At 34.8% G+C, this 14,024-nt stretch overlaps 1 protein-coding gene across 1 annotated transcript in view; it reads left to right on the top strand.

The window, feature by feature from the left end:
- The first annotated feature begins 1,606 nt into the window (after positions 1-1,606).
- The window catches only part of LOC131068306 (transportin-1), a 65,961-nt gene continuing 53,543 nt past the window's right edge, over positions 1,607-14,024 (top strand). The window contains exons 1-12 of the mRNA XM_058003472.2: positions 1,607-2,002; positions 9,218-9,505; positions 10,544-10,633; positions 10,749-10,826; positions 10,983-11,063; positions 11,538-11,588; positions 11,929-12,014; positions 12,254-12,320; positions 12,435-12,491; positions 12,624-12,653; positions 12,757-12,822; positions 13,597-13,710. Coding sequence (XP_057859455.2) covers positions 1,829-2,002; positions 9,218-9,505; positions 10,544-10,633; positions 10,749-10,826; positions 10,983-11,063; positions 11,538-11,588; positions 11,929-12,014; positions 12,254-12,320; positions 12,435-12,491; positions 12,624-12,653; positions 12,757-12,822; positions 13,597-13,710 — 1,182 coding nt within the window. The 5' untranslated portion in view covers positions 1,607-1,828. The remainder of the gene's footprint in view (positions 2,003-9,217; positions 9,506-10,543; positions 10,634-10,748; positions 10,827-10,982; positions 11,064-11,537; positions 11,589-11,928; positions 12,015-12,253; positions 12,321-12,434; positions 12,492-12,623; positions 12,654-12,756; positions 12,823-13,596; positions 13,711-14,024) is intronic.

Raw genomic sequence — 14,024 nt, 5'->3', positions numbered from 1 at the left:
ATTCTTAGAACCACTCTTTATAATAGTATACACAATAATCTATGGATAACCCTCCAAATGGACCAAGGTAGCCAATAGTTTCTTCACTAGGTTCACTGTTGGGAGTGCCACTTTTGCTTCAACTACATTGTTCGTGATTGAGCCAAGTATTCACATACTCCATGCCAATGTTTGTATCTGTCAATCTCTAGCTACACATTTAGCTTTGGATGGACCTGGATTCCCCTTCGAAGCATCGTCAAAATTAAGTTTGACCCAACCTCATTCGGGAGTAGTCCATACCACCATTTCTTTATTAGTAACTAGAGGATTAACCTGCCACGACCCATTAACATACCTCTAAACATTATTAAATTAACCACAATTTAATATATTATGAAAAAAGAAATATATTAATGTTAAAAAGGTGATTTTTTTTTTTTTTTTTTATTGGTAATTGGCCGAAGCCTGAATAGCTTTTGACTGGAGCTATGAACTAGTGGGGACACAGTAGGGGGCCCCATCCCCATTACATATCTTTGAATTATTATTATTATTCTGTTTGATTTGATTGACCCCAAGACCTTCCCCATCCTATGGAAGGCCAAGAGTCACAACTTAGAATTCCACTTCAGATGTCCCTATTGGGAATTGAACTTGGGTCTCCACAGTGAGAGCCCAGTGTTTTAACCAGTTAAGCTCAACCCCTTGGACCAAATAAGAAGATTTATTAAGCCCCATTTATTAGTTCATTTAGACTAACAATAGATATAGATAATGAACTTTCAAGAAAACACCTCCTAATTAAAAAATAAATTAATCCCTTACATTAAAGCCCTATTACTTATAGACATTGGAAGGAAATAAAAATGCATTATATGACCCCAATAAATTTTGTCAAAATTAATGCGAGCATAATAGAAAGAAGGCACTACATGACTTCGATAAATTTGATCAAAGATTATGCGAGTACAATAGTAATACATAACTAATTTCTTTTATATTATTTAAAAGTTTGAGAATATCATAAAAAACACTTGATTTAATGATAAAGTTCACATTTGAATCCAAATCTTCTTTAAAAAAACAAAAAAACAAAAAACTTATAAAAGACTTAGATCTTAATAAAAAAAAAACTCATGCACAACATGGGAACCTACTAAACTGCACACCTGAAATACTACATTCTTGAGTGAACAATACATTAGTATATAATAATCTTTTCAAAGTACAAAATCTAAAAGCCTCATGGGGAATATTGAAAACTACTTTAAGGAAGACTTATCTACTTTCATAAATTAAATTAAATTAGGTGTTTTGCTTTGGTTCCCACATTCGCCAAATTCATGTTGTAGTCCTCGCCTTTGGTGCTTAAGGAAGTTAGCGAACTACGATATGACCGTGTTTTAATGATTTCTTTCCCTAAGTCCAACAAAGTGTTAGCCCGCTTTTCTTTGAATTATAATGTCGGGCGCGTTCATTGAAGAAAAATCCCAAAAATGGTCTGATGTAACGGTCCCCCATGTGATCTCAACCTTGGTTAAATTTCCACTCAATTATGTACAAAAAGGCCGGTGCTTCTCCATGTGACCGGGCGCCAAGTATGAGCCAATAAATTCAGTAGTATTTCCTTTGTTTCGTTCTTATTTCAGGTGTGTGGTTGATAGGAAAGAAGCTGAATTTCAATAGCAATTTTCTATGTATTTGTTTTCCCCGATCACCTACCCTTAAAACCAGTGGGAGAAGAGAAGAACAAATTGTAGATTCAGAGGCTTTTAGCCTATTCTTCTTCTTCTTCCTCTTCTTCTTCGCGCTGTGTATTGTTGCTGTTAGGGCAGAGGTGTTCAGAATGGCGACAGCTATTTGGCAACCGCAAGAAGAAGGGCTAAGAGAGATCTGTGGATTGTTAGAAGAGTACAGGTCCCCCACTTCTGATCAAGCCCGTATTTGGCAGCAATTGCAGCGCTACAGTCAATTTCCTGACTTCAGCAACTATTTGGCTTTCATACTCGCGCGGGCAGAGGTATTCTCTTTGACTTTAAAAATGCTATTTTTTTTCTTTTTTGCGTGCCATTGGAAATTTGGTCTATAAATTTGTGGATATTCTCGGTTGACAACTATTTTGCCTTAACACTGCCTCGAGCGCCCAGGTATTTGTTCACGTTGTTTCTAACCTTGCTTTGACGTTAATCAAAATGTTTTTGTCTTTTTTTTTGTGTTTGGCTACGTGCCATTTAAAATTCTGTCGATAAATTTGCCTTTTTTTCATCTGATGTTTTTCTGAGAGTCGATTGTTTGTAGGTTTTACTTTGTTGCTACATTCTGATGAGATTTTATTAGTTTTCTATTTTGCTGATTGTTATGCTTTTTCAAGGAAGTGACTGTTTAGGGAAAGCTTCTAACATTAGAAAAACCCTAGCTAAGAATACAGACAGTGTAAATTGACGATGCAACTTTTTTCGTTTTGTGCTTGACTGAAGTACTTGCAGCTTGTGGTTAAGTTTGCGAAAGACTTGTTTTTTGTTTCTCTTGATATTTTGCGTAGCTCTCAGCCTAATTTCATAGTTGTTTTAAGCTCTGTGATTAAAGCTTTGAGCGTCTAGAGCTTGTTTTAAAGTTCATCATTTAAATTCAACGTATTCATCATCGAGAAAATGGAATTTGAAAAGAGCAATAGTCGTGAAAAGCAATACTTCTGTCTCTAAAATTATCGATTTTATATTATACTTTATTAAATTATAAACAAATTAGTGTACGATGAAGCATGAATTATTTAATGTTTGCGTATTGTGGTATGGCTTGTGGCAAACCCGGTTTTGTGTTTTGCTTGTTACTAGTCAGATGGGCATCACCGTTGCTGGTTCTGGCAAAATGATTCAAGATGTTCTGTGCCGGTTAATAAAAACTTTTGCTTAACGTTTGTGGCCTTAGGCAGAAGGGTTTGAGATTCTTTGTTTTATAATTCACCATCTAAACTCAATGTATTCAATATGTAGAGATGGAATACAAGAATAAGTTGTAAAAAAAGCAAAATTTGTCAACGACTACACAGAATTTGATCGGTATCATTGGACAGTTATTTTCAGTATTCTTGTCTGTTAGTCACTACATTTTTTTGGTTCCATGTTATTAATTTTTAATTTGTGATTGCTAGAGTTGTACCGTTTTAGAGAAGCTAAAGATGCCTTTTAGAGAAATACTATATAAATATTAGTCTTCGGAAGTTTACTATGAAAGAGGTTCGAAGTTTCTAACTTTTATCTGATATTTGCCTTAAGTGCTTGCAAACCTGTTATGATGTTATGCAGATTAGCTGTAAATTCCTGCATAATCATTGACACCCTGCTCAAAAGTTCAAAACTATTTAAGACAATCTGGTCCATCTCATGTTATGAGAGATCAGAGAACTTAGGCATATCAATTGAAGTTGTCTAGTGAGAAGGAGAATTACATTGACACCGGATGATTAAAGCCATAGAGGTTCTGGACTTCGTTCCGTGGGCTCTGTCTATTTTACCAAGGAAATAAGATCACCATGAAGCAACAGTCATAAAAAACATATATATTGATTTTGATTTTCAGTCTTCAAGGATCGCAAACATTAGTCCCGTAGTAGGCTGCTCTCCTATTCAATTTATATGGGTTCCAGTAAAAAATAGTATATTCAATAGGTGAGAAGCCAATCACATTCTCACATCATCCCGAGATAAAAGATATGTTGAAAGCCAACTGCTACACTGTATTAGCAGAAAGCCATTTAGTGGGGCAATGTGCACCTGCTGGCTTATGAACTTGGATTATTATTGTTAGGAATACCCCATATCACTACTAGACCATAGCCCAACGGATCTGATGCAATTAGTGTATGAGGGAGTGATTGAATCTATCCTAAGATTTTTTTGATAGTCCTTTTATTCACATCCTTTTGGATTCTGCTACCAAAACTCATTCAAACTATGTAACAAATTATCTGTTGTTCTAATAAACTTAAGACAGATTAAACTTATGAAGATGAAGAAGCCAGATGTGTAATGTCCCCACTTAAAATACAAAAGAATAAAAATAAAAATAAAATAAAAATAAAAATATAAAAGAATATAATTAAAAATTGATTAAAGTTAATGAATGGTCAAAATGCATGAATGATAAGTTGTGACTCGCCCAAAATATAAGGTATAAAAGAGGGGAGAGAACTCATTTGAAGAGGGGATAATTTGGGAATCAAAAGTGCAGATCTGATTCTGAAAGGTTGTGTCCCTTTCAAAGGGCAGAAATAATGAAGAGTTGCACTCTTTCAAAGTGTGCTAATGGTGAAAGGGTGTGTCCCTTGCCAAAGGACATACATGATGAAGAGGTGTGACCTCTCCCTCACATTGAGAGATATATAGGAAAGGAATCAAAAGCATCCAGGGATATCACCATGGATCAGATCAGATCAAAACTGTTATTAAGTTACAGGCAGTAACACCCTTGTTCTTGGTGGTATGCATGGGGATGTGTTTAATAAGTATGCTTAATACATAAAGCCTGATAATGTTATTACGCAGAATTTAATAGTACTATTAATATGGACTGCAATATGTGGGAAAGTCATCCTTAATTTCATATATATATATATATATATATAGTCATAATACATAAGAATTTAGTATACTTAATAGCATAGTTGAAAAACTCGGACTCGCCACGGACTCGGCAAACCAAAAATTTGGACTCGGACTCGGACTCGTGAAAGACTCGTGAAAGACTCGGCAAGGACTCGGCAAAAAAAAAAACCGTAGTTTTACAAAAAAACATAAAGAAATTAATGCATTTAGAGAACATAAGAGCCATAATTGAAACATTACACATGTCACATACTCATAGTTTCAAACTTTCAACTCTAAAATGTATAATACCAAGATTTCTTCAATGCTAATTATGCTTTTATATGGAGCCTAATCAGACTCGGAGGTTAAATTTTCCCTACTTCCATCGGCGCAATTTCCCCCCATATTTTTCGACGGGGGTTTCGGGGCAACGCCCCCAAGTTGGGGTCAAGGGGCATCGCCGAAAGATCCTAAAATTTGACTAAGTCTGGAAAATTGAAGAATCCTCCAAAAACTAGATTTTGCATTATAACTCCTGGAGGTTCGAAACCACTCTCAAACATCCTGACAGTATATATGGAATATAACTTAAAGTCTGGAATGTCATCTTGATCTTCAAATGCCCTGAAATTTGGCTAAGTCTGGAATGTCTTCCTGATCCTGAAATCTGACTAAGTCTGGAAAATTGAAGAATCCTCCAAAAACTAGATTTTGCATTATAACTCCTGGAGGTCCGAAACCACTCTCAAACATCCTGACAGTATATATGGAATATAACTTAAAGTATAAGAAAGAAGAAAGATAAAAGGAAATGTCACTTATACTTAAATGTTATATTCCATATATGAATCCTGACGGAGAGACCTAATTTTTTCACATGTTAAACTCAATTTTAAAGCTTGCATGACATTTTCTCTGGGTCGCACGAGTCCATCTGAAAGACTCGCGAGTCCATGCAAAAGACTCGCGCGAGTCCTTGCAAAAGACTCGCGCGAGTCCTTGCAAAAGACTCGCGAGTCTTTCAGATGGACTCGCCAGGACTCGCCTCGGCGAGTCTTGGCGAGTCGACTCGTGGCTCCCATGGACTCGCGAGTCCGTGGCGAGTCCGTGGCGAGTCCACGAGTTTTAAAACTATGCTTAATAGTCTAAATCATGCTATTGATGTTAGTATTTAAGAAGATGGTAATGAGATGTTCCAAAGAGGGGCAGTCTAAATCCAAGCAATAGGTTAAGTCTCAAGATAGGGTGGGGATCAGCGACCCATAAGCCTTGAGGGTATAGACCCAAGATAGTTAAGGGCCTGGATCTGTAAACTTTGAGGGAACCTATTGTAGTTTGTCTCTAAGTGCTTTGGTAACATACGTAAACCCTTCTCCCTTAAAACTGAAGTAGTAGTAGGGTCTGATATCTATATTAAGAACTATGAATAATGAAATTAATCATCTAATGAGGAAAATAGATAAGCACTCGTTAATAACTAATTGAAGAATATCAATCAATTTTAATATATTGAAATAGATCAGGTATGGGACATTACAAGATGCTTGGTCTTGTTTCCAAAATGAGTTGGAGAATGCTTTTGGCCTCAATGCACCTTCAAGTCAACTTACTATTGTTATAAATACCCCACATCACTACTAGACCATAGCCCAACAGATCTGATGCAATTAGTGTATGAGGGAGTGATTGAATCTATTCTAAGATTTTATTCGACATTCCTTTTATTCAACATCTTTTGGAATGTGCTACCAAAACTCATTCAAACTATGTAACAAGTCATCTGTTTTTCTAAGAAACTTAAGACAGATTAAGCTTATGAAGATGAAGAAGCCAGATGCTTGGATTTGTTTAGATCATAATCCAAAGTTGAAGCTTCAGCTTTGTGTTTGATTTTCTAAGGAGCAACCACATTTTGGGTCAATAGATGAAGTACGCTTGAGTATGTGCAAGAGGAGCTGGTCGGTAGGTTTTGCATCCCTTTATCTCAGGAAAAATATGTGAACACGTAGTTTTTAAATAGAATTTTTTAACAACCATTTTAAGATCAATTCTTTACGGTAGAGTTATATTTACTTTTTTTTCTTATGTTTCTGACAAGCACAAGCATTCTAATGTTCAATAAAATGGACCAGAAATTTGAGAGCTAGGTGAGGACATTCCCCCTAGGCAGATCTGTCCCAGGTGTCCCCAAACTGACCTGATCTCCATTGCGAATGTGTGGAGGTCACATAACAAATCTTCCTCAGAGGGCAAGCTGCTATCTACAGTCAACCGACATTTAATAATCAATCACAAAGGGAAAATATACTGTATTGAACCAAATGTACCGAACTATAACTGTACTGATCTAACTGTACACATACTGTGCTGAACTCTAACGAATTTGTCACATAACAAATCTTCCTCAGAGGGCAGGCTGCTATCTACAGTCAACCAACAGTTTATAATCAATCACAAAGGGAAAATATACTGTATTAAACCAAATTTACTGAACTGTAATTGTACTGATCTAACTGCACACATACTGTACTGAACTCTAACGAATTTACTTTTTATATTAGTTACGTTGATCCCGAAAATTGTAAGCTATAACAAAGCAGAACATCTAAAAGCGAAAAAAAAACATTATTTTTGGAGAAGATATCAAGGTGATCTTGGAAAGCCTTTTATATATTGCTAAATATACTTCTCTAATTTTTCCAATTGCCATATAATACACAGCCCTTCCAGTCAATTATTCTCTTACTCTCTATGTGTGCCCTTTGCTAGGATTTGGTCTACACTCCAACTTTTTGGCTTGCTGTCAGGTACATGCATATGTAATATATTCATATTGAATATAGAATAAGAATGTAAGAATAGAAAAGTGAGTATGGATGAATGAGGTGTTAGCTATTTATATATGGATCAAGGGGCACGTTAATAGGACATGTCCGGTTAAGGTGGAAGTCTTTGGTATGATGATTATTCTTGGATGGAAAGTCTTTGATCTCCAAGCATTAGGAGAATATGAGAACAAATATGATTTTGGTAAATTGCAATAGTTAGGTACGCATGGAATTAGAAACAATCCATCCACACTCAATCTTGATAAACACATCAATTAGTGTCATGAACCGAATCTGACCTGAGGATTGTTGACATGAATTCCATGTATTGTTGTCAAAAATTATGTTTGAATACTCCAAAACTTTGATGTTTAATTGTGTGCTTTGATACTATTTTTCGCAGAAACAATCTAGATAAAGAACATAATTCGTAACTCAAAATTAAAATTTATATGTCCATGTATTTATGTAGTAAATAAAATAGTTCTAAAGCAAAATAAAATAAGTACAACTTTAACTGATATTTCTGGGTGTTTTTTAGATAGATGTATTTAAGATATCTGTACTAGTTGTTCCAAGGGATGTTCTACAATGACAGCAGGTTACAAAGTCTTATATTGTGACTGTGTACATAAAACCAATACACAACCAATAAATGTTTAATAAGACAACCAAAAACAATAAAATAAAAAATATAGCTGACATAAAGAAAAATAAAAATAAAACATATAAATATAAAACGAAACAAATATATATCTTTCTCCGTCAACAATAATAAATAAATAAATATATTATCAACTGATTAGTTTCTATTATACAGAGGCATTATTAGTATTTTTTAAATATAAAGATGTCAAAAAAAAATCCTACAAATGGAACTATTCAAAAATAACATATAAGAATATAATATTTACTGCACTTTTCAAAGTAAAAACAAAACAAAAGAATTACCGAAATAATGAATGGTGACTTTTCCAAAAGGAAAAATTAATATTACATAAAAAAGTAAAATAGCCCTACAAATGAAAGAAAGTAAACAATCTAGAAAAAATAAAATAATTGTTACCAATTTTGTTTAAATTTATGTGTCTATCATCTATGTGTGTACTAAATAAAATAGCTACTGATATTTTGCAACATTTTTTAGATGTATGTGTTTAAGATATCTATGCTAGTAAATCAGTAATAATAGAAAGGAGTCTGAATGATAAGGTTATAGGTACACTATATACATATGGATCAAGGGGTACAATTGATGCTATGTGTCTGGTCAAGGTGAGAGTAATGTTTCTTGGTGATTGCAATTAATAAGGTATATAACTGCCTCATACAAAACAATTTTATAACTTATTTCTTTTCACTTGATTAGAAAAACCTCACATCTAAGAGATCTGATTTCAGATATAATCCAAATAATGCCACAGTTGAAGGTTTCCAAATGTTTTGATTTTTCACATGTCAAATATGTGATTGAAGATTAGCAATAAGAGAGCTCGATGACTATAAACAGATGCCTAGTTATGCTGAATGATATAATCGTGAGTGCTGATTACTTATAAATGAAAATACAAAATTAATGTATTTGCAATGGATTTATGGGCTGGGATTAGAATATAATGTGTGATACTGACGTGCTACAGTTGTTTCTAAAGCATGTAACCTTGTCAATTGCTTTCTGGGAATTAATTGGAATTGAGTCTTTGGTTATTGTTGAGACACGAGTCTCTTTCATTATATGCATGGATTAATGCACAATTCAGTGGATTATTTTTCAAAATCTTTAAAAATGGTTTGATTTGCATGCAATTGATACCTGGACAGGGAAAATCTGTTGAGGTACGGCAAGCAGCAGGGCTCCTCTTGAAAAACAATCTGAGGACTACTTTTTCATTGATCACTCCTCCTTACCAACAATACATCAAATCAGAGTTGCTTCCTTGTTTGGGGGCGCCAGACAGACACCTTCGTTCAACGGTAGGAACTGTTGTTAGTGTTATAGTCCAACAAGGACAGGTACAGGGTTGGCCAGAACTGCTGCAGGCATTGGTTCAATGCTTTGATAGCAATGATTTCAATCTGATGGAAGGTGCTCTCGATGCATTATCAAAGGTAATCTAATGTTTCATTCCTTTCATTACTGGTAATTGGCTGCTTGGAAGATTTTTCAGAAACATAATTCTCTTTGATAGGAATGATTTGTGTTTCCAATCATTTGATTTTTGATAGAGAGAAAATTCCGAGTCCATTTTCACAGAATGATTTTAGTGATTTTTATTTTGTCAAGTTTAGCTTACACCTCTAGAATGTTTTCCAAAATTGAATTTGATCCTTCCAGTGCACTTCCAAACTCAATTTAGGATGGAATATTTTGATAATTTCTTTCTGAACAGGCATAAGCAGCTGTATTGTAAGTTATAAACTTATAGGTATTACAGCCTATGGAACCTTGGGATAGAAACTGGAGGAGTTCAACTGATGGATGGAATTGTAAAGAATGAAACAGAAACAGGTTTATTGGAGAAGGCAATGAACATACTTTTCTGTGTGTGCATGCTTGTGAGGTAGATTTACATAAATGCAAACAAAGCCATGGGTGGTATTCATAGCAAGATATACTTTCAAATTTAATTTAAATACTGGAGGGGCTGAGCCCAATTGGTGAGGATGATTTATTGCACCATTCACCTAGGTTCAAATGCCTGGAGGTGCAATTGGGCCAGGTTTGATTCCAATGTGACTTTAATGAAATAGGATTCCCCTACCCGTGGCAGCTTTAGCTGAATCAGGCTTTCGAATAGGTGTATTGCTTTAACATGTTATAATCTGTTTAAAGGCAGAATGCCTATGTTGTATGTAAACGGGTTGAATCCATAAAGAAAAATGTTTAAAATCTGAAGATTTATCATAGCATTTACACAATTAGCTGCTTCTTTGGTTGTTCTGAGTGACAATTAATTTATAATATCATTTGATACACTACCTAGTCACTGATTGAACTGGATTAATCTATTCAATAGATAATTTATAATACTAATGCATCAACCATTTGTGTTGGTTGTACTTTAATAGGTGGTGAGAAAAAGATTTCTTATTTTTTTCTTTTTTTTGGCATGCTAATTTTCAACTATTATAATCTTGTGGATGTAGATTTGTGAAGATATACCAGATGGGCTGGATGCTGATGTACCAGGCTTCCAGGAGCGACCTATCAATATCTTTATGCCTAGATTATTTCAGGTTGATATCCTCTCTAGTACTTGTTTTAGATTGTTGGCAAATTTTACACACCCTTGTTCCAGGATAACCTCAACCAGGTTCTAACTTGTTAATGGTTTTTCAAACTGTTTTGCAGTTTTTTCAGTCACCATATGTTTCTCTCAGGAAATTGGCACTTAGCTCTGTCAACCAGTATATTGTGCTTATGCCAACAGTAAGTATTTGTTCATCTGTTGAACTATATTTTTTTCCTCTCACAAATTGGGTTTCAATATACACAATCTTTTAATCAGAAAACATAAGAAATGTACACACTTGCTATGATGCATTAAGTGAATTGGCAGTGACGACATTCTTGTTGTACATGTAGGCATTGCTATTATCCATGGATCAGTATCTTCAGGGCCTGTTTACTCTTGCTCATGATCCTGCTGCCGAAGTGAGAAAATTGGTCAGTTTTGTCATTAAACTTCGTTATTGGGTGTCTTTTTCTTAAGTGGTGATCTTTGCATCCTTATTTTTATAGCATTTGCAAACTGTAAGAATATTGTTTCTGGCATGATATCTGACATTCAGTTTTATGATAAAATATTCCTCCAGTAATTTTTGATCATATAAAAGATAAAGAATAATAGCATTAATTAATAAAAACCAATATTATAATTTGCAAGTGTTGCTTTAACGTTATAAGCTGCTCCTACGCATTGAAAATGTATGCTTCTACGCAGTAAAAATTGTATGGCTAGTTATAGCTCTATAGCTTTTTGCAATTCCTTGTGCTTTTTATGTTCTCTCACTAGCTCAGAGAGCATGTCTATATTTTAAATTTATTTAACTTGTATGGATGAAGATATCAAGGAGTATTGCTCTGATTTTTGACTTAGAGTTGATGATTTTCTTATAATAATTTAAGTCTGATGTTCAGGTATGTGCCGCATTGGTTCAGCTACTTGAGGTTCGACCTGATTTTCTGCAGGTAAGTCGCTATCTCTTGGATTTCTTGTTGAGATATATTGACATTTTACTGTTTATAGTGAGGTTGTTCAATTACCTTGAAGTCTAATGTGAATGATGCTCTATTTGCCTCTATAATTATCTTTACAGTGTATGGATTATAATTGTTGTCATATTCTTGGGATTCTTTGATCCAGTTTTATGGCATCTAGGTAGGATCTGGTAGCATACTGTAAACTTGAGATCTAATCAGAATATTTATCCCATATGAGGTTTCTTCTTTACGTCATAACTTTTGAAATTTGAAAAGTACATGCTCCGGGTTTACTTTTTGTTTGATTTTATTAGCATTCAATGTGCAGCCTCACATGAGAAATGTGATCGAATATATGTTGCAAGCAAATCAGGATGCTGATGAAGAAGTGGCTCTTGAATCATGTGAATTCTGGTATTTACTATCATCTTTATCACAACTTGCAATAGTGAATTCCTGTTAGAATGTTTAGTTGTTTCTGATTAACTGTTCAGGCTTCAGATATGTGTAGTTAAAATCCCCTGGCATTATTTATTTGCAGTCTAACTGGCTGATTGCATTAACCATAAATTTTATTTTTATTCACGGTGTGCAAGAAATAATTCAATCATATGGACAGTTTTTACAAGTGAACGCTTCATTTTCTTGACCAGGTCTGCATTTTGTGAAGCTCATCTTCCACCACAGATATTGAGGGAATTTCTGCCACGTTTGATTGCGGTACTTTTCAACTTCCGATCTCAATACTTTTAGTGATAGCAAGTCTCTAAAATGGTAGGATATTCAAGAAACATCCTCTAGTGTGCGTTTTCATTGTTTGTATATGTTATGTAGGTTCTGTTGTCAAACATGGTGTATGCAGATGATGACGAGGCACTTGTTGATGCAGAGGTGAGTTTGTTGTTTTGGGATAGTAATGCTTTTATTTACAAACATTTTTATGTCATTATTATAATTTTTTTTCTTTGAAGTTCCATTTTTATTGTATTCTATCCCCTAAGTATTTCTGATCTGTCATTGCAGGCGGATGAAAATGTTCCTGACAGGGATCAGGTTGCTCTGTTGTTTCTACGATGTTATGGAATGGTTAAGACTTCTGTCGCTAAAGTTGTATGTGGGAAATAAAGCATGTTGTTTGGCTGCTCTGTGTTCGCAGGATTTGAAACCTAGATTTCGTAATTCACGAGCACATGGGGCAGATGGTACTGATGAAGAAGAAGAGGTATATATGCACATGTTTTTCTGTTGCTTCCTTTTGAAGCTGTCATTCAGTTTATATTTTAGCACGCTGCCTAGTATGCCATCATTCACTGTGTATTATAGCACACTGCCTAGTATGCTAGTCACATCTCTGTGTCCATGAAAAGACAAAAGACATTTATTTGCACATATGGGAAACATACTTTGCTTTTCTAATACTGGCTATGTACAAATTCAGGAACACAAATAGGTAGATACAATATATTTAGATGAAGACATTCAACTTTAACATTTTGCTGTCACTCAGCTAGATTTTTTATGCTCATTAATTGTCTTGCTGCTAGCTGTGAAAGCTCTTTGCCACCAATTTTGATAATGTTTATGCCAAACATCATTCCTGTGAAGGCCACACAACAATAATTGAGCCAATGTCAAATTGGGTGTACACAGGTGAGACTATTGGGATTTATTTATGTGTACGGGGCTGGAAAGATTCCTCTTGTGATTAGTTGTAATCCCAGGGTCATAGGGATTTACCACCTCCTGCCACTGTTGCATATGTCCTGCTAGAATTTTTTTGTTAGTGGCTACAAAATCAGCCAATTAATAAGCATGGGACAGTGTTTGAGCCTCAAGCCTTGCAGTTTAAATTAAAATTGAAGTGTTTTCTAGTTCACATAATCATTGTACATAAATGCTTGTTATTGACTGGCCTAATTAATGTGGCTTGTGCTGGATATTTTTACTTCTAGTGTTGTTGCTAATGCTGAATGGCGCATGCAATGCAACTTTACAGGAGGATGATATCATCAATTCGTGGAATTTGAGGAAATGTAGTGCTGCGGGACTTGATGTGCTTTCTACTGTATTTGGTGATGAGATTCTTCCAATCCTTATGCCTCTAGTTCAGGTTTGATATTTCATGACTCACCTTGATTATAATAGAAATTCACATTGTTATAGATTATCTGGCTTGCACTCATCTTGATCTTTTTATTTATGGTTCTACTGTTGTGTTTTTAGTTATGATTGATCAAATTTGAATGTGAGGATTGTTGAGATCTAAGTCACAGGATACGGCGATTTTCATGGATGAGGTTCGAATTTCAAACTTATATAAAAAAAATTGAATTTAATCGAATTTCCTCCAGAAAGCACTGCTATCCACCTCTAAACACAACTCAGCTGGTTGTGGGTATTCTTTGTATATGCTTTGTATCTATT

This window comes from Cryptomeria japonica, chromosome 11 (assembly GCF_030272615.1).
Source record: "Cryptomeria japonica chromosome 11, Sugi_1.0, whole genome shotgun sequence".
Classification (NCBI taxonomy): domain Eukaryota; kingdom Viridiplantae; phylum Streptophyta; class Pinopsida; order Cupressales; family Cupressaceae; genus Cryptomeria; species Cryptomeria japonica.
The sequence above is the reverse complement of the archived record's forward strand: the minus strand, read 5'-3'. Positions and strand labels throughout refer to the sequence as shown.